Here is a 22,737-nt window from a genome sequence, read left to right as displayed (position 1 = left end):
CAGGCCCCGACTTTGGACATGTCTGCTGTAACTCATCAAAATCATCAAACTACAGTGAGATCATACATTATTGTTGCTTCAATAAAGTTTATTTCTGCAAATTCAATACAGGCAAACACAGACTTTTTTTTTGTTTTATTGTCTTTTATTAATATTTTTTGTTTCAGGATGAAAATCACATATTGGTTTAGATAAAATGCACGTGGAACAATAAATAAATTTAAAAAAAATACCAAAGGACTCACTGTCTTGCAAGCAGTGTTGGGGTTTAGTGAACTACATGTAGTTCAATTACTGGTTTATCTAGGCTGATGGGTGGCAGTTTAATTACACTGAAATCTCAGTAGCTTTTTTGGTAATGAACTACTTTGGGTCATGAAGTTTATGTAGTTAATTACAAGCTACATATTTTAAGCACTGTCATGACGTATTTTTGCCATACAAAATGGCACAATGCTACAGCTAATTGGCCGCAGTTGTCATTTAATGACAGTTGTCTGCAATCAAAGACTATGAATTTCCCTATAAGTTTAGCATTTTCTTGATTCCACCCGCACAACTGCTTTCTATCCTTTTCCTAATACTCATCCTCAGGCTGCCTCAATGAGGATTTGCCTGCCCCCGTCCCTAAATCTAACACACCTACACTTTAAGCAGTGTGAGTTCAGTTGTACCTCCGTGTAACAATATGAGATTTTAGACTCAGATTGTGACCATTTCCTGTGCTGTTGTTTGGGTGTAGTTGAACTACTTTTTGGAAACAGTTTCACTTTAACAAGCAAGTTATTTTAATGTAGTTAAGATTTAATTTAGCTACTTTTAATTGTGAAGTAGCTAAACTACAGTTTAAATGTAGTTTCCCCACCACTGCTTGCAAGTCAACTACAGTTGCCTATTCAAAGGAACGCTGATAATGGGATTGCACTTTAATTTACACATTTTGGTATGTAAACAACAAACAAGTATATAAGAGTATGTCACAGGATATAAGTGAAATGAACTGAAAGCTATATTTGACTGCTGAATGGTGAAATGCATAAAAATTAACAGCAATAACATTTTATTTTAAAGCAAAACTTCTAAAGCACCTATGCAAACAACATTAACCATCACATAGATTTAATAAATTCAAGGAACAAACCGCTGGACTAAAGAATACCTGAACAAATACAGTACAGTGAAGTTTTTTTTGTATGCATGAAATATTGTAAAACCCACCATCATTACTGTGATAATTACTGCTGAGCCGTTATATTGTGAGTCCTTTACTGTATCAAACACCTCCTTGTTGAATAGCTGGAAGACAACAAAATGCACAAACTAATCAACAATGGAAATGTCACAGACCTGAAGCATGAAGACGGGCTGGGATATGAGTTTACTTTGGAGCATGTGCATGTGACTGTGAGAGTGGAGTGTGGATGACCAATGGTAAGGCCACACCAAATTCCTGTCGCTACTTCTTGGCAACAAGGAGGGTATGGTAGAGAGGTTTTATTACAATGTGCAGATAGAGGGAGCTGTCAATCAGGTACTCTGATGCACGGCGCTGCAGGTCGGCATCCACCAGGAAATCCCCGGCCTCCTCTGTGCTTTGGTGGAAGTTGTAGACGTGGCGGACCACTATTTTTCCTTGCTGTCTTGCCATCACAATCACAGTCTTCTGGAAACTCACACCGGCAAAGTCTGGACTGGAAGTGGCTGGTGTTACAATGATGCGAGGTCGACCTCCGTCTGTGCGCGTAGGCTGCATGGCACCCAGCTCAGTATAGGATGACCTGGCACTGAGTGGGAGCCAGCGAGGGGAGAATAGGGCGTTCCAAGTAACTCTCTTACTGGAGTCATGGCCACTGGGCCCGAGCTGGGTCTGGAAGCTGAAACTGCGGTCATCACGGGTGGGGTTGTTGATGACCCAAGGGGAACCCCAGGAGGTAGACAGGTAGTTACGGGGAGTGAAAATGCTGCAGTTGACATCAAAGTACTTGGCCAGTTGGATAGGTGAGGCGGAGTGAAATTGGAAAGCAAGGTAGAGCAGATCACGGATTGACTCATAATGCTTCTTCATGAGGGCAGACTGCTTCTGAAGACGGAAGAGGTGCTGAGGGGGGATCATGCCATATCGAACAGCCCTTAGGGCATTTTCAACTGTCGAACTGACAGGCTGGTTCTGGCTAATCCAGGCCTCCAGGGCCTCGTAGAGCTCCAGCTCACTCTGCAGAATGAGGTCAGAGCGCTGAAGCAAGGAGAGGAGCAGGTCCTCGCTGATAGAGCCCCATTCTCCGCTCTGCAGCACAGAAGACAGGTTCCAGGACAGGTACTGTAGGCAGCTGTCCCGCAGGACCATGTCCCCAATTTGTAATGCATAGTTGTACCAGCCAATCACATGGCCAGAGGGCGAATCACTACACAGATGCTGGGTCATATATTGGGTCAGACCCTGTTGCAAGGCCCACACGTGGTACTTGCTGGCCAACTTATGCAGAGAAATGGCCTGATCTAGCCGCACTGAGATGTCACCACAGTACAGATACCTGCAAGAGAAAAACAAAGCTGGAATAGTCATCTAAGACATGCTTAAAAATATATATATTTCAGGAAGGCATAATACTTGTTTTCTCTCCTCACATCTGAGTCACTGTATAAACCCACACTGTCCGATTTTCGACTATGAGCCTCAAGCAGCAGGTGTAATTTTAGAATATTTCACAAGATGGAGCATCTCACTTCTCCAAGGAGAGAGGCAAAATGGTGTGTGAAGATCTAAACTTTATACTTGTGGAAAATTCAGTGGCATCTACAAGTAGCTCCACTGTGTCTTAAATGCTTCCATCTCATTGAGCTTGATGAACTCTGAAGAAAAGATCACAACCGGAGTCATCCTCACCTGACAAACTTGTCAAAGACAGCTGCACAGTCGGGCGTCTCTCTCAAAACCACAGCGCTGTTGTTGCGACTGAGCAGCAGTTCCTCAAACACGTCACTCTGCAGCGTGAGAACCAGACTGTGGGCCTGGATCACCTTCACCTCGTCCGTGTTGATGGTCTGCACCCGCAGAGTGACATCACTGCCATTCCCCAGGGCCAGCAGGGTCTCCATACGCTGCACCAAACTCATGGAGTGATTCAGCACCGTGGCCCCATTGTCCACTGTTACCTCCTGCTTAAGGGCAGCTGTGGAAAAGAGAGGACAAGATGATGGACTAGCAGCACAGTTCTTCCTTCTTTTCTATTTTCATCACTGTAATTTGCAGCAGTCTGACTCTGCTTTCCAAGATCCCACAGCAGAATTCGTGTGCGTTTGTTCTACAACTTAAATCAGGTTTGACACAGCAAGAAGTGGAAAAGTGCTCCCTAACTCTTCGGCTAAACCACAACTGATAATATGTGTCAGGGGAAGAGCAGACTTGCACATTCTTCTGGTCTCAATTATTAGTGAACAAGCCAGGTGGCTGACTCAGAAAACCTCCGACACCAGGTGCCTCAGAAACAAATACTGAGTTCGCAGCGCTATGCAGACGGCTGCTTCTGTGGGCCCAAACACAAGTGGCACATACTGGAGAATCACACATGAAAGACTCAGCATGACACGCTGCTGTTTCCATTCTGCCACAGCCATCAGCAGCCTTGTTGGCCTATTACTGGGGGTTTAATGAGACACAGGGGGAGCACATTGGCTCCCTGGAACGCCTCACAGTCTTCATATCTCCACCACAATCAAGCACCCCCACTTCAAAGTAACCTTTTTCCAATTAGCCAGCGAGCACCCTGAGCCAGCTGAGGATGGTGTGGGGGTGTGTTTTGACAAATGATTCTGGCACACTGAGACCAATTGAAAAAGAAATCACCAAATTCATCACAACTGGGAAAGCAGGATTTTTTTCCTGATTCTGAAAGAAAAAAAAACATGAGAGGTTCAATTCAAAGTAAAAAGTTATGAATAAAAAATGTTTCAGAGTCTCTTCCACTCAAGCTGAGAAGAGCTGAAAACACTGAATAAAACATTTTATACACAGTCCCTAAATATAGGATTAGATGAGCCTTGGCTCGCGGGTAAATTTTTAAATGAAATCTAATCTGTCAGCGAAGGAATGTGGCCTTCAATGGCTTTGGTCAAAATCAGTCAAAGTCAGATCTTCATTAAAGAGTAAGAAAAGCTTTCCCTCAGCGCTTGTACTGTACTGTATCACTGAGCCGGCACAAAGCCAGGCAGCAAATGGACTTGCCTGTCTCTCCCTGCACCCAGCAGACAGATAGATGAGGATAGGATGAGTAGAATAGATAAATAACCATCCCCTGCCCTGAGGCTGAGCACGAGCCACACATTCATGCTGTGCCCTACTACCCACTGACAGTATGGGGGAAGCTGGACTGAAATAGAACAATACAGCTTCTCTTACAATGTAGGATATTAAAGAAAGAGTGATAGACTCTCTAAAATCAAACAATTCAAACTACTGATGGCATTTGATGTCTTACCTCCTCTAACTGTGACAGAGCAGATTAAGAGGAGCAGGGTGCCCACACAGACCCAGGCAGGGATCCCTTGTTCACATGAGCGTATCATATCTTCTCAGTTATTCCCTGCCTCTCTTCCTTTGTCCTTTCCCCCTCTCTTCCTTACTCTGTGCCACTCTTCTCCTGACTCTTCCTCCTGCTGCTGTGCCTTTTTGTCGTGTGCGTGCAGAAAGGTGTGTTGCCCCGTGTGTGCCGCCCGGCTCCCTGTCCCGCACTCTTTATGTAGGACGCTGGCCTTTCCCTGGCGCATCTCGCAACCCCACGGACTCCATTGATTGGTGGAATCTGGCAGGGGCGTTGCTATAGCGACAGCTTTGATTTTGAATTTCTCCATCCATTCCTTTTGGATGTTACATGGCATTGATCAGCGGCACTGGGCCAGCCAAGGACTCAGCTTAATGGTTTTTGTTTTTCTGTTTTTTTTAGTTTAAAAGTCAGGGAGGTTAGGCACTATTAACAATCAATATTAACACAGTTTCATGTTTTAATGGCACCCAGAATGCAGCGAATCTCCTGCACTGCAAAATGTTGTTTATGATACCTAAGTTAAATACATTCAGCATCATATAATTAGTCAGTTAATCACAGTAGGTTGCCACTGAGACTATCTGCCAAAAGTAATTGAGGTTTAATATGTGTGACAAACTGCAGTCAGTCAAAATTCACAATCCATTTTGTAGGACAGTTTCTCAGCTGAGATCAATTATTCCTCTGATGGCATGTTAATCTCACTAATGGGAGGATGATTTCATTGGTGCGGGGTCCGCTCATTAATTTAAGGTGAGCTCTGTTTATCAAATCCAACTGCCAGTCAGGATTTTATGGAGTCACGTTACCGATCCAGAGCATGTTTCAGGTGCAGCCGTTGCATCACAAACCTCACAGAGGTCAGAGGGTTTAATGAATGTGTGGGATATGAATTCCAGCTGGATATGGAGCTAATGGTCTGCAGCTTGCAGGGAACATACTAACCTTCAAGCTATGATAATCAATATGAAATGCTACAACAGCTCAAAGGGAGCCACATGACATGGAATAGTCACACATCCTCGAATAAAATATGGCATCTGGGATACTAGAAGAGTATGTTTTAATGTGAAATGGCAGCGATGACAACAATAGATAACGCCTCTGGTCATGGCTCAAAGAGATGTTTACAGTGCCATTTATGTATCCCTCAGTTAGCATTGATCTGTCAGTCAGAGATGGGTCAGTCAATACTGAGACCCCAGTTAAAATATTCTCCAAAAAGTAAGTATGGATCTGATTTTTTTATATTCATTGCATCTCACTAGGCTGTTAGTCCAATCAGAATATTTACACTAACATGCTGCAATGTGACAAATGTGTTTAAAATAGCTCCAAAACTAGACAGACAAGGAGAGGCATCATCTCACAGTGAACTGGGTTGTGGTGATGCCCCGAGGGCTGCCAGGCTGCAGTAAAAATGCAAGAGAAGAAACATCCTGCGGGACCCCAACCTGAGCCTGCACTGCTATGAATAACCTGACAGGTTCTCGGAGGAGAGCGGTGCTGCCGGGGAGCCCTAATGAAGCCTGCTGCAACAAACTGGACCAGACAACATAGACAAGGCATGGGATTATAATGTATGATGGCATCTTCTATTTGTTTGGATACCAATGCACAGAAATAAGATTCATGAGTTTTTTGCTATGAGTCTTTAAATAATGAGACTTGTGTTAAAGGGACAGTTCACCCCAAAATTGTAGAATACATATTGCGCCTCTTACCTGTAGAGCTATTTATTAACCTAGATTATTTTGGTGTAAATTGCTGAGTGTCGCAGATATCGGCCGTACAGATGTCTGCCTTCTCTTGAATATAATGGAACTAGATGGCACTCAGCTTGTGGTGCTCAAAGTGCCAAAAAATACATTTGAAAAATTCAACAGCAATGTCTCTTTCTAGAAATCATGACTGTTACTCAGGGTAATCCACAGACCTTGTTGTGAGCAGTGTCATGTGGGAACTATTTTCTTTCTACTGAACTACACCTGCAAACCGAATCACCACATAGAAGGAAATGTGCATCCACCAGCTCACCTAGCACCACTGAGCTAGCTAACATTATAGCTTAGTTGAGAAGGATGCCCTAAATGTTAACATCTCACACTATAGCGAGCATGAACCTATCGTCCATGAGCAGATGCACACATCCTTCTTTGCTTCCTTGCTTCCTTGCTTCCTTGCTTCCTTCCCTCTGTAGGTAGACAGACTACATGAAACTGCTCACAACAAGGTCTGTGGATTATCTTAAATAACCAGGTCATGATTCCTGGAAAGAGACATTGCTGTTGAGATTCTCAAATGTATTTTTTTGGCACTTTGAGCACCACAAGCTGAGTTCGATCTAGTTCCATTATAGTCGAGAGAAGGCAGACATCTCTATGGCTGATATCTCCAGCACTCAGCACCTCACACCAAAACAATCTTGATAAATAGCACTATAGGTAAGAGGAAAAACATGTATTTTTTATTTTGGGGTGACCTTTAATGCATTGGACTATCTGGTGATCTATTTAAACACTGGGTATACGTAAAAGCAACTCAGGCAACTGTTGTTGAGCCACATGATGAAAACAGAATGAACCCAAAGCCCTCTGTATGTGTGCATCTATAAAAGGCCATGCCCTTCATTAAGGTCACATTGCTTTCTCCTTTGAGATCAGCTCCTATTAAGAATCTAAAAGGACCACAATGCAAAGGGACAGATTGACGAGCTGCTGGGTTTGTGAGAGCACCCCTCAGGACGGGATCCATTGAGGGATCGATGCACCACAGGGGGCTCCATCACGCAGTATAAACAGTTCGTTTAGGACAGGGGGAACGCCACAGTGAGCTTCAGCAAGGTGTCCTGGATGACCTTACTCTTGTGCTGAAGCCAGAGGGGATGCACTAGATAACCACAACTCCCAAACATGACACAAATGGCTTTGGATATAAACACACATTTACATATTGAATGCACTGAGAGTACAATGAATAAAAAGAGGTACAAATGAATAAAACTGCAGTCTGTTGTTGGGTCATATTTCCAGGCACGTCAACATGCCTGCCAAACTGCACTAGGCAGCATATTTAATGTTGCAATGGTATTATTTGGCCTATTTCTTTGTGACACTGTCTTTTTCCTAACTGTAAGTTTCACAACTAAATGAGGAAGGGAGATGATGAGAGAAGTTTTGTGACTTTAAAGGGACAGTTCACCCCAGAATCAAAACTACATATTTTTCCTCTTACCCGTAGTGCTATTTATCAGTCTAGATTGTTTTGGTGTGAGTTGTCTAGTAATGGAGATATTGGCTGTAGAGATGTCTGCCTCCTCTCAGATATAATGGAACTAGATGGCACTTGGCTTGTGGTGCTAAAAAAAAAAAAGCATTTGAAAACTAGCACAACTGAGTTAGCTAACGTTACAGCTCAGCCTTCTGCACAGTCATGTGGTTTTCAGGTGCAGTTTGTCCGAAAGAAAAAATAGTTCATACATGAAACTGCTCACAACAACGTCTGTGGATTATCTTGCGTAAGTGGGTCATGATTTTTGGAAATAGACATTGTTGCTGGGTTTTTCCATATATATTTCTTTATTTTTTGGGTGGTGGGGTTGCTTTGACAACACACTCTCACTCCAGCTTCTCCACGTATTGACGTTTGGTCATATGACGTCAACAGTACCCTGGGTGCGTTGGTTGTTTTGACATTCTGGGACACCGTGTCAAGTTCTGCCTGTTACATGCACTGTCTTCTTTCAAAATACACTTGGGTTTTCACAGGAAATTTCCAGTTTACACACAGTTTCTTTCAAAACAAAAGCGTGTGGTTAGGTTTAGGAAAAAATGAACAGGGTTTGGCTTTATAATGTTATGGAACACAAACGCCACTTTCCTGGGTGAAAGTTGGTGTCTGTTGGACCCATCCACTGCCCACCTGCCCACCCTCATCAGACTTTCCTGCTTAAACTTTCCTTCGCATCCCGCCGCGTTAAACTATAGCCCTTTTTATTGAGGAACTGTGCAAATTTGTAGGAAAGCCCAATCAGTCTTCTTTCAGCATTCGGGGAGTGCAGCAAAATGCCGGCTTCCTACTTTTGTTTATACAGAAAGCGCCTTTTTCGGGGCAATGGGCGGCGTGAGCAAGTAACAAAACGCGTAGCTCAGCGTGTGAACAGTGACGTGGGAGGGAAGCCGCGGCTGGTCAGTCCTTCGGCGATTCTCTCATAAGTCGGCCCGTTCTTCACTGTCCCCGTCATCTGACGGTTAATTGCCTCTTCGTTGGCGAGGGCAAGGAGGGTGCACAATTCCTTGTCTCCCCAGCTGCTCATCTTTACAGTGTCTGTCAGGTTTGTGTTTCCCTCTTGCTACTAGCTGCTCGCTAATTCCTGCTATCAACTGTTTCCTGTTTATCCACCACCAGTGGGTCGCACGTGCGGCGTCATCAACAGCTCCTCCCACAAGTCATCAACAGCCCCTCCCGTTGCGGAAGGCCGCCTCGGTCTGTTTAAACTAAAAGTGTTCTGCCAATATAACTACCCTAAGAGGCAGAAAATTGGGCACCTCGGATCAACTCACAATCCGGCTCTGTGTGTCTAAACGCTTGCAGCTTGCCGGCAAAACGGCCCAACATTCGCCGAAAATCTGGCAGTGTAAAAGGGGCTTATGACAGCGAGCAGCCGCGTAGCACACCAATGTTACAGGACGGCTTTTTTCGTCAGTGTCTGCTGCCGCAAGTCACTGCCCAAGCGCCGGATTTTGACAACTTTGGCGAGAAACCCGGTTGACTTTGAGCGCTACAAGTCGAGTGCCATCTAGTTTCAAACCCTGTTCAGGAGAAGGCAGACATCTCTAGAGCTGATATGTCCAACACTCAGCAACTCATACCAAATCAAGCAAGACTGATAAACAGCTCTATACAGGTAAGAAATAAAATATGTATTTTTAATTTGGTGAACTGTCCCTTTAAATATTCACACAGTCTGGGCAAACAAGCAGAGGTAAATAAAAATGTGTAATAAAATATACAAAAAAAATGCCTTGTCACACTAAAATACAACATTAAAATATACAAAGAGCAACCTATGATATTGAGTATTTTTTAACACAATAATAAAGATTGTAATTTCCTATTTAACAAAGTATTCCAGCAACTTTTTGATGTGTTATTCCAAAAACAAAAATGTTCAGGAATATTTTCCAATTTTATCCAGTAGGGAGAATTTAAAAGCTTTAAATCAATGTCATCGCTCGATGTTCCTATTTATCAAATGACTGTTAAGTGGTTTGGCGCACAACAGATCAATAACAAGATCTGTTTTGTGTTGTTGTGTAATCTGATTTGATTATGTAACACAAGAGTCCATCTCTCTGGTAACAATATTTTCCACCAGGTGGCTCTGCAAACTGGAGGCACAGTCTTCCCTTTGATGATGACTGCACTTTAGTACCTATCCTTAAAAAGAGTATGGTGGACTCCAGTTTTATTAGATTTCTCCAGATGCATGTTATTTATGTTTAAAGTGGCTATTAATGGAGGTAAACAGCATAAATGAGCATCCAATCATTCTTAAATTAAACAACTGTATGTGGGCCTTTCCCCTTAATAAAACTAAAAGGTAAAGGGTTATGTATCATTTGCATCCTAGAAGTGTGTACATGTCCAACAGGTCACAGTCCAGACCACGTTGCACAGCCTGTGTGCAAGTGGAAATGTCTCACTTGAGAGGTGAGTGGCCCCTTTGTTTGGATCTAAGCTGCCTGATACAAATAAGTAGGCCGGAAGCTAATCTCACAGAATATGCAAAGCTGCAAACACCACAGGCTGGATGAGGAGACACAGCGGGTTGAGCTGACACAAGTACAGTCCCAGAGTTATTATAACGTAACGGGGAAACTACTTTGACGCGGCTGTCGGTGAGTTCATTATAACATGGTTCAATAACAATTAAGAAGGAGTGGGCAGATGGAGGGCTGTCCGGGAAAACACCCGTGGATCCAGTGAGTGCACATCTGAAATTGGACGACAGGTCTGTGAGGAGCCTGATAACACCTGGGAAATTAATATTTCGGCCGAGGTTGTGTTATTCTTACCGGAGTGAATCTACCTGAGTCACCTGTTGGAGCGGAACTGCTGTCTGTCATCAGTCCTGGTAAGAAGTGACGGGAAGTCACCGTGGACTTATATCACTGTGTTACTGTATGTGGAAATGATTTTTATCCTGGGACCTTTTAATTTACCAGCTATAAATGTCATAAACCAAATGTCAACTTTTATAACCTCATTAAAAAAAGCCTGTTTTTAGTTTTATGACAGATAATCCACTTGACTGTTTTTTAATCTTAAAGGGTATGTTCTCAACTGATACACTTAAAGGGGCACTACACCCATTTTCAAAATCCATATGTTATTCTAGTTGTCTGAAACAGTCCTCTCTCCAAAATCCAAAAACTAGAGTGCTGAAACTCAACTTTGTGATGTCATAGGGTATACAGTCTGGAGCTGCTCCACAGACAATAAATTGTAAAAGATGTTATAGTATATGGGTACATTTTTAGTGTCGGAGCTGAGATTACTACAGTAGCATAAAGCTCATTTGGATATAAAAAAAAAAAAACATTCTGTGTGTCCACGAAATCTCCTCTTGTTTGTGGAGGAGCTCCAAATTTTATACCCTGTGACAGTGGTTTTCAAACACCAAAGGGCAAGCCAAAATCTCAAGGCACACCTGTATTTATATCTGCGCACAATAGCGTCTATAACATGTGTCACTTTTATCATGACTTAAGAATATAAAAGAAAAATGAGATGGTGGTAGGTCGTCTTCTCTGGTGCTTTGTTGCTCGATATAATAAAGCGATCCATTGTCCCACTCACGGCTTTCTTCTTTTAAATGTTGTCATCCCTCACACTGGCTGCCAATCACAGCTTTTGATGTGTCACACATTTATAATTCGCATTAGATTAAATTACATGTTTTAACCTGGAGTTTACCTCTTTGTTAGGAAATGGGTGCACACAACATGCTCAGTCAGTTAAAAATTCATTCATAACTTTTTGCATAGGCCCAGTTGAACAATGCAATGATAATGTGCACCATTTGAGAACCATTTCCCTATGACATCACAAATTTAAAATGTACATCTGTGGTTTCTGGCTTTGGAACAGAGTAGCTCAAATACTGACTGAACTTTCCTCAGTCATGGAAATAGCATTGTCATACTTAATTTAGGTTGCGTTCCCCTTTACAAGTCATCAGATTTGGAGATGCGTGGCTGTTACTTGACATTGACAACCTTCGATCATTTTTAGATTGCACTGATAACTGTACATTTTTGTATGTCAGGAGCAAAATATCACCAAATTGACAGTGGAATAATTAGGCTATTGGACTTACAGTTGAATACAAAATAAATGTACCTTTATCTAAGATTTTAGGTGGGTAATGCTGATTATGTCTCCTGTTGAAATGTTAAAGTGAAGACTGTGCAAATTAGACAGTTTGCTGTAATTCTTTAAAGCATCAGATGAATTCATATATTTTAGTATAACACAGTAGGACTCCACACAGCTGGCTCAGTACAGTGTGTAGGTCGTACTGTGCTGGGGCACAGCAATAATCTACAGAAACATGGTTTGTTTTCAGGTGCATGCAAGTCAATCAATAACTTTATTGGTCCCCAGTGGGGGGGGGTGGATGTGCAGCAGTGGGATGCATACATTCAGCATGCAGGAAAACATAATTATTTTATATTTTTATATTTTAATCGCAGCACTTTTTAAAAGTCTTCACTGAAGCCATGGAACCGCCCAGTGCTCCGAGGGGATGTGGTTCCAGTATCAGCTCCATGTACTACAACCTGTGTGACCTGACCACAGCGTGGGGAGTCGTGGTGGAGGCTTTTGCTGCTACTGGTGTGGTGACTTCCTTTATTCTGTTGGTCGTCCTCATGGCCAGCTTACCGTTTGTGACACACAAGAAGAGAAAAGGCATGGTGGCCCTGCAGGCCGGCATTCTGGTCTTCACTCTGGGACTCTTTGGACTCACCTTTGCCTTCATCGTGGGTCGGTACTCCACCAGCTGCGCTGCACGGAGGTTCCTCTTTGGGGTACTGTTCTCAGGCTGTCTGGCCTGCCTGGCCATGCACGGGCTGTGGCTCGCCCTGCTGGAGCGGAGAGGCCGGGGGCCCAGGAGCTGGATGTTATGCCTGGGAGCCCTGGGTCTATGGATGGTCGAGGTAATCATCAACACTGAGTGGCTCATCATCACTGTGGTCAGAAGCCCACCTGGAAGTATCATCGTCTCTGACCTGTCCTGCGGCGTTGCCAGCCAGGACTTTGTGATGGCTCTGATCTACGTGATGGTTCTGCTGCTAGCCGTGGTGCTGATGGCTCTGCCCTCACTGACACACAAGCACAAGCAGTGGCGCCGTGATGGAGCCTTCATCCTGGCCACCGGGCTCTTCACCTTGGTGATCTGGGTAGCTTGGATCGTCATGTACCTCCACGGGAACAGAGTGGCCGGGAATCCCAGCTGGGATGATCCTACTCTGGCTATAGCCCTGGTGTCGAATGCCTGGGTGTTCCTCTTCTCCTACACCATCCCAGAAATCTGCTTACTGACCCAGGCAGACCCAGACCAGGAGCAGCCGCTCGATGGAGAGGATGTTTATCCTGCCATGAGCCTGGTGTACGACAACGCCCATAAGGAGCCAGAGCACGTCTACATGGAGAATAAAGCCTTCTCTATGGACGAGCCACCAGCAGGTACAGCATGACACATTATGGCTTGACATGAATCTCACTGTGCTCAACTACAATCAGAATCAAAAATCAAAATGAATCTGCAGGACAGTATTAAGATTAAATCAGTGGATCTCAAACTTCCGTCAGTAACTCCATTTTAGTTGAACTGGATTAAATGATTTATTCATGCTTTCTGTGGTGCGCAAACTGGCAACACACCACGCACAGGTGAGCTGTATGACATAATGAAGTGCAACAGCGTAGCTAATAGGATGTACCATTAATCTCCTGTTCATTCAAGAGCCAAAGGAAACGATTGTGAAATAACTGGCAGATCACAACTTCTGTAGTGTACTGTGGCTCTGCATGTTGCAATGTGTTGAAATGTGTGCAAAAAACACATGATGCCTATTACTGTATGTAAGCAGACACGTTCTCTTTCACAGTTAGGCCTACTAACAGTGAATTGCTTTTTGTCCACATGTATTAGTGTCTGTGTTGAAGGGAATCTGCCTACAGGATAAATATTAAAGTGTGCCATTCAGGAACCATGTTCCCCTTTTTTTAGGACAAAAGTCTGATCTACTTACTAAAGGTTATGTCCTTGGCCAATATTGTGAGGCAGTTATATCAGTCACATTATAGTTACAAAGTCATTATGTGAGGTAATTTATTAATCTGTACCTGGTACATAGTGATCATGAGCTAACTCTGGCACACCTACATTGAAGTGGAAGCTAACATGTTCATTAATGTGAATAAAAAAACTACATAAATAAAAAAAACTGAAGTGAGTATCAGTGGTTTGCAGCCCATGAAGCTGATGACGAACAGAAACTAAGCAGGAAGAGGAAAAAAGTAAGAGCAAACTTTTTGGTGTTGGGGTGGATAACCAGAAAGAAACTGTCACTGTGGTATATTTAAATATCCAAAGCAGGTTGCTTCTAAAGTTTAACAATATCCAACTTGTTCTTCTGATTTATCCTGACACATGCAGCAAATATTGATTCACCTAACCAGCCAGTTTGAGTGAACGTGTGTTGCATGTGACTTTAAAGTGCTGTTGTCTAACAACCATCACACCAAATTTATTTTCTTTTCTTTCCCAGTACCCACAAAGCCAGTGTCTCCATATGCCGCTTATAACGGTCAGCTACGGAGTTGTGTGTACCAGCCCACTGAAATAGCCCTGATTGCAAAGGGTCTGACAAAGGTGAGCGAGTACACAATGTTTTACACCACCGAACATCTCCTCTTCTGTTGCCACTGCTGAAATAATCACATCTCTGTGTGTTTCTACAGATGGACCAGGACTTGATGATACCTCGAGCCAGAGCCCCGTCTCTGGTTCCAGGAAGTGGCGGCTCTCTGCCTCGTTCAGTTGAGACCTCGCCGTCTTAAGGTCTGTCACACACACACGGGCGGTGTGAGTCGAGAGCGGATTGCGCTGTCACCTACACACTCGGTTGTTACAGCGGTGAAATCTCCACCAGGGAGTTTCATCTTCCCTCAGAGTTCCTTGCATCAAATGTAATGAGCCATCTTTTGTCTGTCTTGGCATGAAGCTTTGCATAATAACACACTGTGGTGGCTCTCAAGCAACGTGCGTCACATTTCTACATGTTGTCCTGTACTTTATTTTGTCAGATGTTTGTGCATTGTTTGTTTGTTCTATAGAACAAGGACTGAAAAGATGAAGATTAAAAAGGCTACCACTGTCGGAGATGGGCAGTTTATAGAGCCTACTGTATACTTAGCCAAATGATTTCAGCATGGAGAGGTTGTGCCTCAGCTCTTGTATTTCATTTTTAATTCATAAAAACAATTTCCCTAAATCTTCCCTCTTCTAACTCAAATCCATTTCTATCTTGTTTCACTCAAAAACACAATCAAGAAAATTTTTACGTGCAGCAATGTGCAACGTTTTCAGGTGACAGCTGACCTACATTCAGCTTATTGGTAAGGAAACAGTAGACAAGTATTAAGTGACAACTGTTTAAAGCAAAGGAAAGGTCTATAATTTAACTGTTTGGTTAGTTTTTATTCACAAACATAGAGTCTCACTAATGTTTTTCATGTCATAAATCTACTGAATGTAATTAATATGTTGTAAACATGCTTTTTCACATGTGAAATCATGTTGTGATTCAGACTTCCTCTTAAAGCCATATGATTTTGTAGTGCCTTGGATTTATGAAAATTTTATGTAAAGGTGTAAATTCTAACTTATTAAAACTGTAAACGGATACTTAAATACTGTGTGGCTGTTGGATCTGTTGGACTGTAACAGGTGTCAACTCACGAGGAGGCAGATATGGGTTAGTGCAAGAGGAAGTGTCACGAGGATTATACTGCTCAGAGCAGTTATTTACATGTTGGTTTGATAAGCTTTAACTGCATTTCCTGGGGCCCCTGCAGGCATTGGCTATCATACTGTACTGTTATGTGTGTGTGTACATGGCATAAACCATTTTAGTGTGACACTGTGGGAATGATGCAGTACCTAAACAGTAAAAATTTGATAATAAATCCATGTGGCGCCCTTTTTGAGATTGAATTTAGGACTGTAATATGCCTTGTTTACACTGCATGGTACAGCACAGCTTCAATCAATTCGACTTCCTTTTCTTTTGGTTTTCCATGAGCAAAACTTGTGGGTAAGTACTGTACCTGGAATTTTTTGGATCTAGGATCCAAGCGAGCTGAGCTGATACTAAAATGAGGAGTTAAAACACTCAAGACCACTCATTGGTCAGAGAATCGTCACTAAAATTCTCACAAGCGCAACATGAGAAACCCAGCACAAACCTGATTTTTTAAACAGCTAAGCTACCGTCGATAACGACCTCAAATTTATTCATTTCACCCACGTTTTTAAATTTGGCAGCCTGCAAACCAAGTTGTATACTATGCCGCACAACTGACAAAGTGCAGATGTTTCTCTGAATTCAGCTAGTGTAGCATTAAAGTTTTTTGTGGCGTCACTATGGCGGTCAGCTGAGAATCTGGCCTACACTGAGGGGGCACTATCTGCAGTTGAAAACAAAATAAAGAAAAGGACCTGGTATCAAAAGTGAGTTGAGTCTACAGCCGAAACATATGGTGGAAATAAGGCATTAGAGCCACTGAGAGATGCACTTCCATTTTGAGTTTGGGGCATTATGATGCTATTAGGAGCATCTGATAAAAACTACATTGTCCAACAGAAGAACTAGTGAAAGGAGCCTTCTCTGTGTGCATGTTAGTTACATAGGAAACTGAGTGGCCTGCAAATAAACGCACCACATCATCACATTATTGGTAAGAGACAAATAAACACGAAACAACTGCTCTGACTTACGAGTTCTTCCTTTTCTCCAAAGGAGAGAAACAATTAATCACATACAATTTGTCACACACACGCTCAAACATGTACACACTTTCAGAGCTTCAGAGTGAGCTGTGGCTGCCTAGCAGCAGGCTGAGTAGGCTCTCTCCCAATTACTCCCACCATCCTGTGCTGTCAGCAGCCAGGAGTGCTTGCTCAGAGAGGAAATTGCTCACAAACTGGAAATCGGACTGATCAGAGATGAACAACAGAACGCTAGATTTTACTCTGCGATGCCTTGGGCCTCCACCTGCGTGGATAGAAAAACAAATGCAAAAAGCTACAAATACAGATGCAGAGAGGCAGCACAGTCTCGGAAAAGCAGGAAAATAGTATCCAAATGTAAACAAAACAGCATTCAAACATCTAATACAGTGTTTTTTTAGCATGTCCATGAACAGCTTTGGTCACTGTCTAACACCACTGACACAGCTGCAACGATTAATCGATTAGTTGTCAACTATTAATCGGCTTGAGTTATTTAAAAAATATATTAAAAATTCTCTGATTCCGTCTTCTTATATGTCAATATTTTGTAGTTTCTTTTTTCCTCTATGACAGTAAACTCATCATCTTTAGGCTGTGGACAAAACAAGACATTTAAGGACATCATCTTGGGCTTTGGGGGACAATTAAAATAATTCTTAGTTGTAGCCCCGTGGTAAGCACCATAGATAAACCCTGAGGAGCCTAGCTGGATTTTACCCATCTATCTCATAAAGAAATACTGGCAAGGTGTCACTGAGCAGAGGAGGGTAAATAAACACATATCGTGATCGTTGACTTGAGCTGAAATCAAAAACAGCATCTTTCTCTGACAGGCAGCAACTGTAAATCCCTAGATAATACCAACAGCTGTCTTGTGCACATGGACACAAGAGGTGGATGACCAATGGTTGTTGAGCTCAGCTCAAGGGAGACTGCACTACCAATCAGAAGCAGCTGTCCCCACTTAATGCATTTCCTTGTCACTGTGACAACCCTCAGTGGACAAACACAGAGCAAACAAAAAAAGCTGATCAAACAGAAACGACTGTGAAACCACAGAACAGAGATCCAGTATCAATAGGTAAAACCATCTGGTGATATTATTCAGTGGATATTCTGCTAAATAATGAAATAAACAAAATCAGCAAAATGTTTGCATTTGTATCGTGGATGATTTGACAGATGAAAGTGTTAAACAAACTGAATCTGCACAGTTTGTCCCAGAGTCCACTGTTTCAACAAAGACCTTGTTCATGAGCGTAAATCTTTACCGGATTACAAATGTAAATAGCTGTGCCAGGCTCTAATAAATGCAGAGTGATTTATTTATCCCAGGATTCAGGCTCTCGGGGAGGTACAAAGGGAAACAAGGCACGAAAATATTCCACAATATTTTGAATACTTAATTTACAAATCTAATAAAGCATCAAAAATACATATTTACTTTTAAAAATACCAGAAACGATCAGTCTGCATGTTGTGTCAGCTCTTCACATGGACAATATGGAAACAGCTTTCTACAGGAGGACTGCCATCTAGTGGGACCACAGCAAACAATTACAGGTTTGTCTTTGCCTTCACATGGCCTCAGTGATTTTATTGTCCATCATTTCACAAATGATGTGCTAGTGATAACCTAAAGATGCAAATTCACCTGCCTGTGAACATCTGACAGTTACAAGGGTGAGAAATAAACAACAGTCGCCTGTCTCAATGTTCTTAGTTAGTTTGTCTCCATTATAAGATATTTAGACAGGCACTAACCACTTGTTTATTCTGTTCTCCTTTGAGCTGAACATGTGAAACTGAAAGCTGCAGGTGAATGTTGGTCACTATACTCACCTCACTCTGTGGGCAGCGGATGCAAATGTTCGCTCCTTTCCCTAACAGTTTGGTACATTGTAGTAAACATCCCCACTGACGCATCAGTTCCAGCGCACAGAACACAAACGGTGTGCTGATGGTTACTATCTCACGGTCCGTTTCAGTTTATCAGCGTCACTGCTGACTGAAGTCAGTGAATTATATACTTCGTTGACATGAAACATCACTTGAGGTTCTTGAGTTTTTCCAGATTGGCATGCCTGGCCTCGTGCTGCTGCTGTTTCTGTTTCTTAAGAAGGCGGTAGGCCTCCACTGCTCGCTCCCTCTCCTCCTCCATCATTCTCTGCCTGGCCATGGAGGGCTTGGCTGTGGAGACCGCCGTGTGGCCCAGGAGAGAGTTGAGGAGCAGATCCTTTGATGCCTTCTGAATGATGGAGGTAGAGGAGACAAGACACATTTAAAAAGAAACCAGTATTTTTCAACCGGGACACTATTGTCACATTTTTTGTGTCTAAGTAACTAATAGAGAAAACAGTTTTTGAAACTGGTTTAGTATTAAGAAAAACTGCTCCAGCTGCAGTGGCGAAACAGGCTGCGATATAACCCTGCAGGCAATTGTGCAATGTCAATTTACATACATTTAAATTGACGTTTTTGCCACTGATAGGCTCAAATTGTCATTATAAGTGGCTGGCAACATTACGGAAAAAATCCTACTGTGAATTTCAGCATTTTTCACTACTTTTTCCCTGTCTGTCTGTTCCTGTGGCCAAGACTTACTTAAGGAGAAGTCTTGTTCTAAAATCTTGTGAGAGCTGACTTGATGGAGGAAAAACAATGATGGAAGTGTTAAGGCTAGTTCACATTACACGACTTTCACCCGGCAAAATGCGTCGCAGAGACTATCGTAATCTTTTGAGGGTTCACACCTGGCGACGTGTGTTTCTGTGATCTTTACAACCTGTGTGCACACCACAAGATTTCTCCACCGAGCCCTCGCTGATAGAGCCCCAGATAATACGGTGACGTCACCAAACTTGGAGACGACACAACGTAAAGGCATGGATATTATTCCCAGTGTTGAATCAGATCTGCATCCAGGGCCTGGGTCCTAACACAACGCGCTCCCGTGATCCTGTGGACGCCGCCATTGTTTTTGTTGCTTGCTGGCTTGACTCAGTGTTGCCAGATCTTGGGAGAGAAACAAGCAACCAGGGCTATGGAAACAGGCCCAAAAGGAGCGACTATCATGCGTTTAAATAACTTATTAGACGGATATATATAGAGAAAGGCGATGTTTAGAGAGCAAGCCCAAATAAGAAACTCCACTTTAGAAACAAACCCAAAAAACAACAACCCGCAACTACCAACATTTGTAAGCGACTTTACAAAAAAACAAGCTCAAAGTCGCGCCTAATAAGTGGACCTGGCAACCCTGCGGCTTGTCGTCCTCACATTTCTTCCGTCCTCCTGCGTGCTGATGTGGGACGTACCCCGCTCTCATTGGCTGATGCTCTTTGTCAGTCGTGTCACACTTCTCCAGTTTTCTAGCATGCCAGATATCCAGTCCCAGTCACAGACGAGGGGGCGACTTGCTCGTAGGCTTGTTCACACATGAGGACTCCTCGTGGCAGACTATCTGCCGACTCACCTCCAACCCAAGGTGGCTCTCAAGATCCTCTTAACATCATGCCTGAATATTTAGCGGATTCTGACAATGTGGAATAGTCAGTGAAATTTCGAAACGAGACTTTTCCTTGAGCAAGACTTGGTTACGCACAATAACAGACAAAGTGGATCAGTGAAAATAAAGAAAAACATTTAGTTTCTCTGTGGGTCCTTTCCATAATGTTGTCATACACTTATAACAACAATCTGAGCCTGTCAGTGGCAAAAACAAACACTTCTGAGTGTGCACAATTGCCCATGAATGTTAACAAATACCGAAGTTTCCCTTTAACCTCTTACAAAACCATTAAGAGCAGGTTACCTGAGACTTGACCGGAGCTTTCTTGGGTTTGGCGCTCAAAGACGGCGGGGCCATTGAAACTTCACCAAAGGGAACATTATCTACAAAACAAAGGCCATCGTATCAGTAAACAAATAAGTTTAATATCTTATTCTGCTCTGACAATTACATCCACCTCTCATATATACATGCAAATTAATTTTAAAGTGATTAAAGCAGCATTGATGGATGTTGTGGCTAATCTGGATAAAAACTTTTCTGATAAATGTGAGGAATATACACCCAGTAGGTTCTTTTTAAGATGGAGCATGCCTCCTGATGAACTTATCTAAACAAATCTGGACAGTGCGTGCTTGTGATGAAGAACTGCCCCCTCACATCCTTACCTACGAACATCTCCTTTTCCATCTTGGTCTCTTGTCTGTCCAGCTTCTTCTGCTGTAGCCTCAGTAATCGGACTTTATCAGACCTGTAGCACAGACAGCAAAGATCAAATGAATCAGACAGATATCAGCCAGGAATTATAGTCACTTTTACATTTTTGTTTTACTGTGATCTACTTTCTACTGTCATTTAAAGGTCCAGTGTGAAGGATTTAGGGGGATATATTGGCAGAAATGGAAGATAATTTCATCAGCATTATTTTCTCAAGTGTATTATCACCTGAAAATAAAAACTGTTGTGTTTTGTTACCTTAGAATGAGCTATATCTACCTAGGACGTGGGTCCCTGTCCATGAAAATTGCCATGTTGCACTGCCATGTTTCTACAATAGTCCAGAATGGAAACTAAACACTGGCTGTAGATGGGGCCATTCACATTTTTGCATTGGCCACTGTAGTTGGCAGCCCATCCGTGACAAGCAGTGTCAAAAATACACAGATTTTTTTCAAGTAAAACTGCTTTATCCAGTGTTTTTACCGGTTTTAAGAACAGGTCTGCTTGTTTTGGAGAGGAAGAGACCTCTGCAGATAATTCAGCTCTGGCTAAAAACCTCCTGAACAATGAACACTGAAGGAATACTAACCAGGAGAAGTTTCAGCTGGATCTGCTATCCCCACTGCTAGATGCCACTAAATCCCCTTAAATCTTACACACTAGACATTTGACTTCAGCACTTTTCAAAGTTCTTTCTAACAAACTTTAGTATTGTTTTTGATTCACCTGCAAGTTCCCAAGAAACACAATGCAACATTTAATTGAATTTAAGTAAGCGAAAATAACAACAGATTTCATTTTTATGTTTTCATCGTCCCATGTGGGTATTTTTGTTGCACTTGTGTCAGACATGATATAAATTAGCCACAAACCAACAAAAAGAGACATTACATACCCATAAATGGTTAACACTTAGTACCCTAAATAGAGGATGGGGTTTGACTGGCTCAGGTGGCCCCAGCCTCCACTGACATCCCACATCAGCAGAAAGAAAATATCTGTTTTGCTGATTACAAGCCAAAGTGTACTCACTCCTTCTTCTTCTCAGACTTGCCCTTGTCTTCATCCCGCTCAGGGTTTCTGTCTAACTGGTTCTTGGTGAGGAAGAGGACGTGTTGTGTTTCATTTTCCATGCGGCGCAGGTATGCTTTCACACTCTCCTCCTTTCTCCTCTTGAAATGTGGCACAGGTATGTCTCCACCCTGGGAGTCCCCTGGTTTGCCTTTAGGGGAGATGGCTGAAAAGACAGAAACTAATTCAAACCCATGACTGCTTGAAGTGTGTTATACAGAAACATGATAAAAAAAAAAAAAGCTTTCCTACTCACCTTCTTTGAGCTTTTTGGCCTTCAAAGACCCCGTTTTCATTCTGTCTTTGCTCTTCATTATCTCTCGGAGTTTAAACGGGATGTGTTCAATGTGGTCTCTTTTGACTTTCTTGGGTTTACCATCTCGTTTGAGCTTCTTGTCACTGTTTTTGCAGAAGGAGACAGAGAGATAAATGTTATAAGGCAGGTTGGCGTCCTCAATTAGGTTAAACACAATGCTTAATTTGATTTTGCTAACTCCAAACTGACGTAAAATGCTAACAACAGCTAGCTGCTCTAGCTAGCTAACTAGCTAGCAGTTTTCTGTTGCACATTAGCTTCCGCACGTTACCTTGAATGTTGTCCGGCCTTGCCAGCTTGTTTTCCCGACTCGTTAGTTTTGTTCTTCTTATTCTTCCCCATGTTACTGCACTTTATTTTAATACATTACAAATTATAGTAACAAAACATAACACATGTGGAGCAGCGTGTTTAGCCTTTAACCTACGAACCTTCCCCTGAAGCGACAGAGAAACAGGAAGTAAAGAGCTCTCACTCTGTGTCTTTTTTCGGA

General features: G+C 42.6%; 3 protein-coding genes across 4 annotated transcripts; 1 reads left to right on the top strand and 2 right to left on the bottom strand.

Moving 5' to 3' along the window:
• Positions 1-118: 118 nt before the first annotated feature.
• On the bottom strand, positions 119-4,763 carry btbd17b (BTB (POZ) domain containing 17b). Its single transcript, XM_050068965.1, has 3 exons — positions 4,476-4,763; positions 2,885-3,170; positions 119-2,531 (listed from the first exon to the last, which is right to left on the bottom strand). Exons 1-3 carry the CDS (start codon positions 4,561-4,563, stop codon positions 1,457-1,459), a joined length of 1,449 nt encoding a protein of 482 aa, XP_049924922.1. The 5' UTR covers positions 4,564-4,763; the 3' UTR covers positions 119-1,456.
• A 5,570-nt stretch (positions 4,764-10,333) lies between these two features.
• LOC126405825 (G-protein coupled receptor family C group 5 member C-like) lies at positions 10,334-16,968 on the top strand. Its single transcript, XM_050069783.1, has 4 exons — positions 10,334-10,677; positions 12,299-13,292; positions 14,381-14,484; positions 14,574-16,968. Exons 2-4 carry the CDS (start codon positions 12,326-12,328, stop codon positions 14,670-14,672), a joined length of 1,170 nt encoding a protein of 389 aa, XP_049925740.1. The 5' UTR covers positions 10,334-10,677; positions 12,299-12,325; the 3' UTR covers positions 14,673-16,968.
• On the bottom strand, positions 16,602-22,693 carry ccdc137 (coiled-coil domain containing 137). 2 transcript variants are annotated; one of them, XM_050069784.1, is made up of 6 exons: positions 22,516-22,693; positions 22,185-22,327; positions 21,890-22,109; positions 20,806-20,888; positions 20,441-20,520; positions 16,602-18,874 (listed from the first exon to the last, which is right to left on the bottom strand). In XM_050069784.1, exons 1-6 carry the CDS (start codon positions 22,584-22,586, stop codon positions 18,674-18,676), a joined length of 798 nt encoding a protein of 265 aa, XP_049925741.1. In that variant the 5' UTR covers positions 22,587-22,693; the 3' UTR covers positions 16,602-18,673. The 2 variants fall into 2 exon arrangements, with proteins under 2 accessions (XP_049925741.1, XP_049925742.1); XM_050069785.1 differs by having other exon boundaries at positions 21,890-22,094.
• Between the last annotated feature and the right edge of the window lie 44 nt (positions 22,694-22,737).

The sequence above is a fragment of the Epinephelus moara genome, chromosome 18, assembly GCF_006386435.1.
Source record: "Epinephelus moara isolate mb chromosome 18, YSFRI_EMoa_1.0, whole genome shotgun sequence".
NCBI classification, from domain to species: Eukaryota; Metazoa; Chordata; class Actinopteri; order Perciformes; family Serranidae; genus Epinephelus; species Epinephelus moara.
Note: the sequence above shows the minus strand (reverse complement) of the source record. Positions and strands in the feature narration are given on the sequence as shown.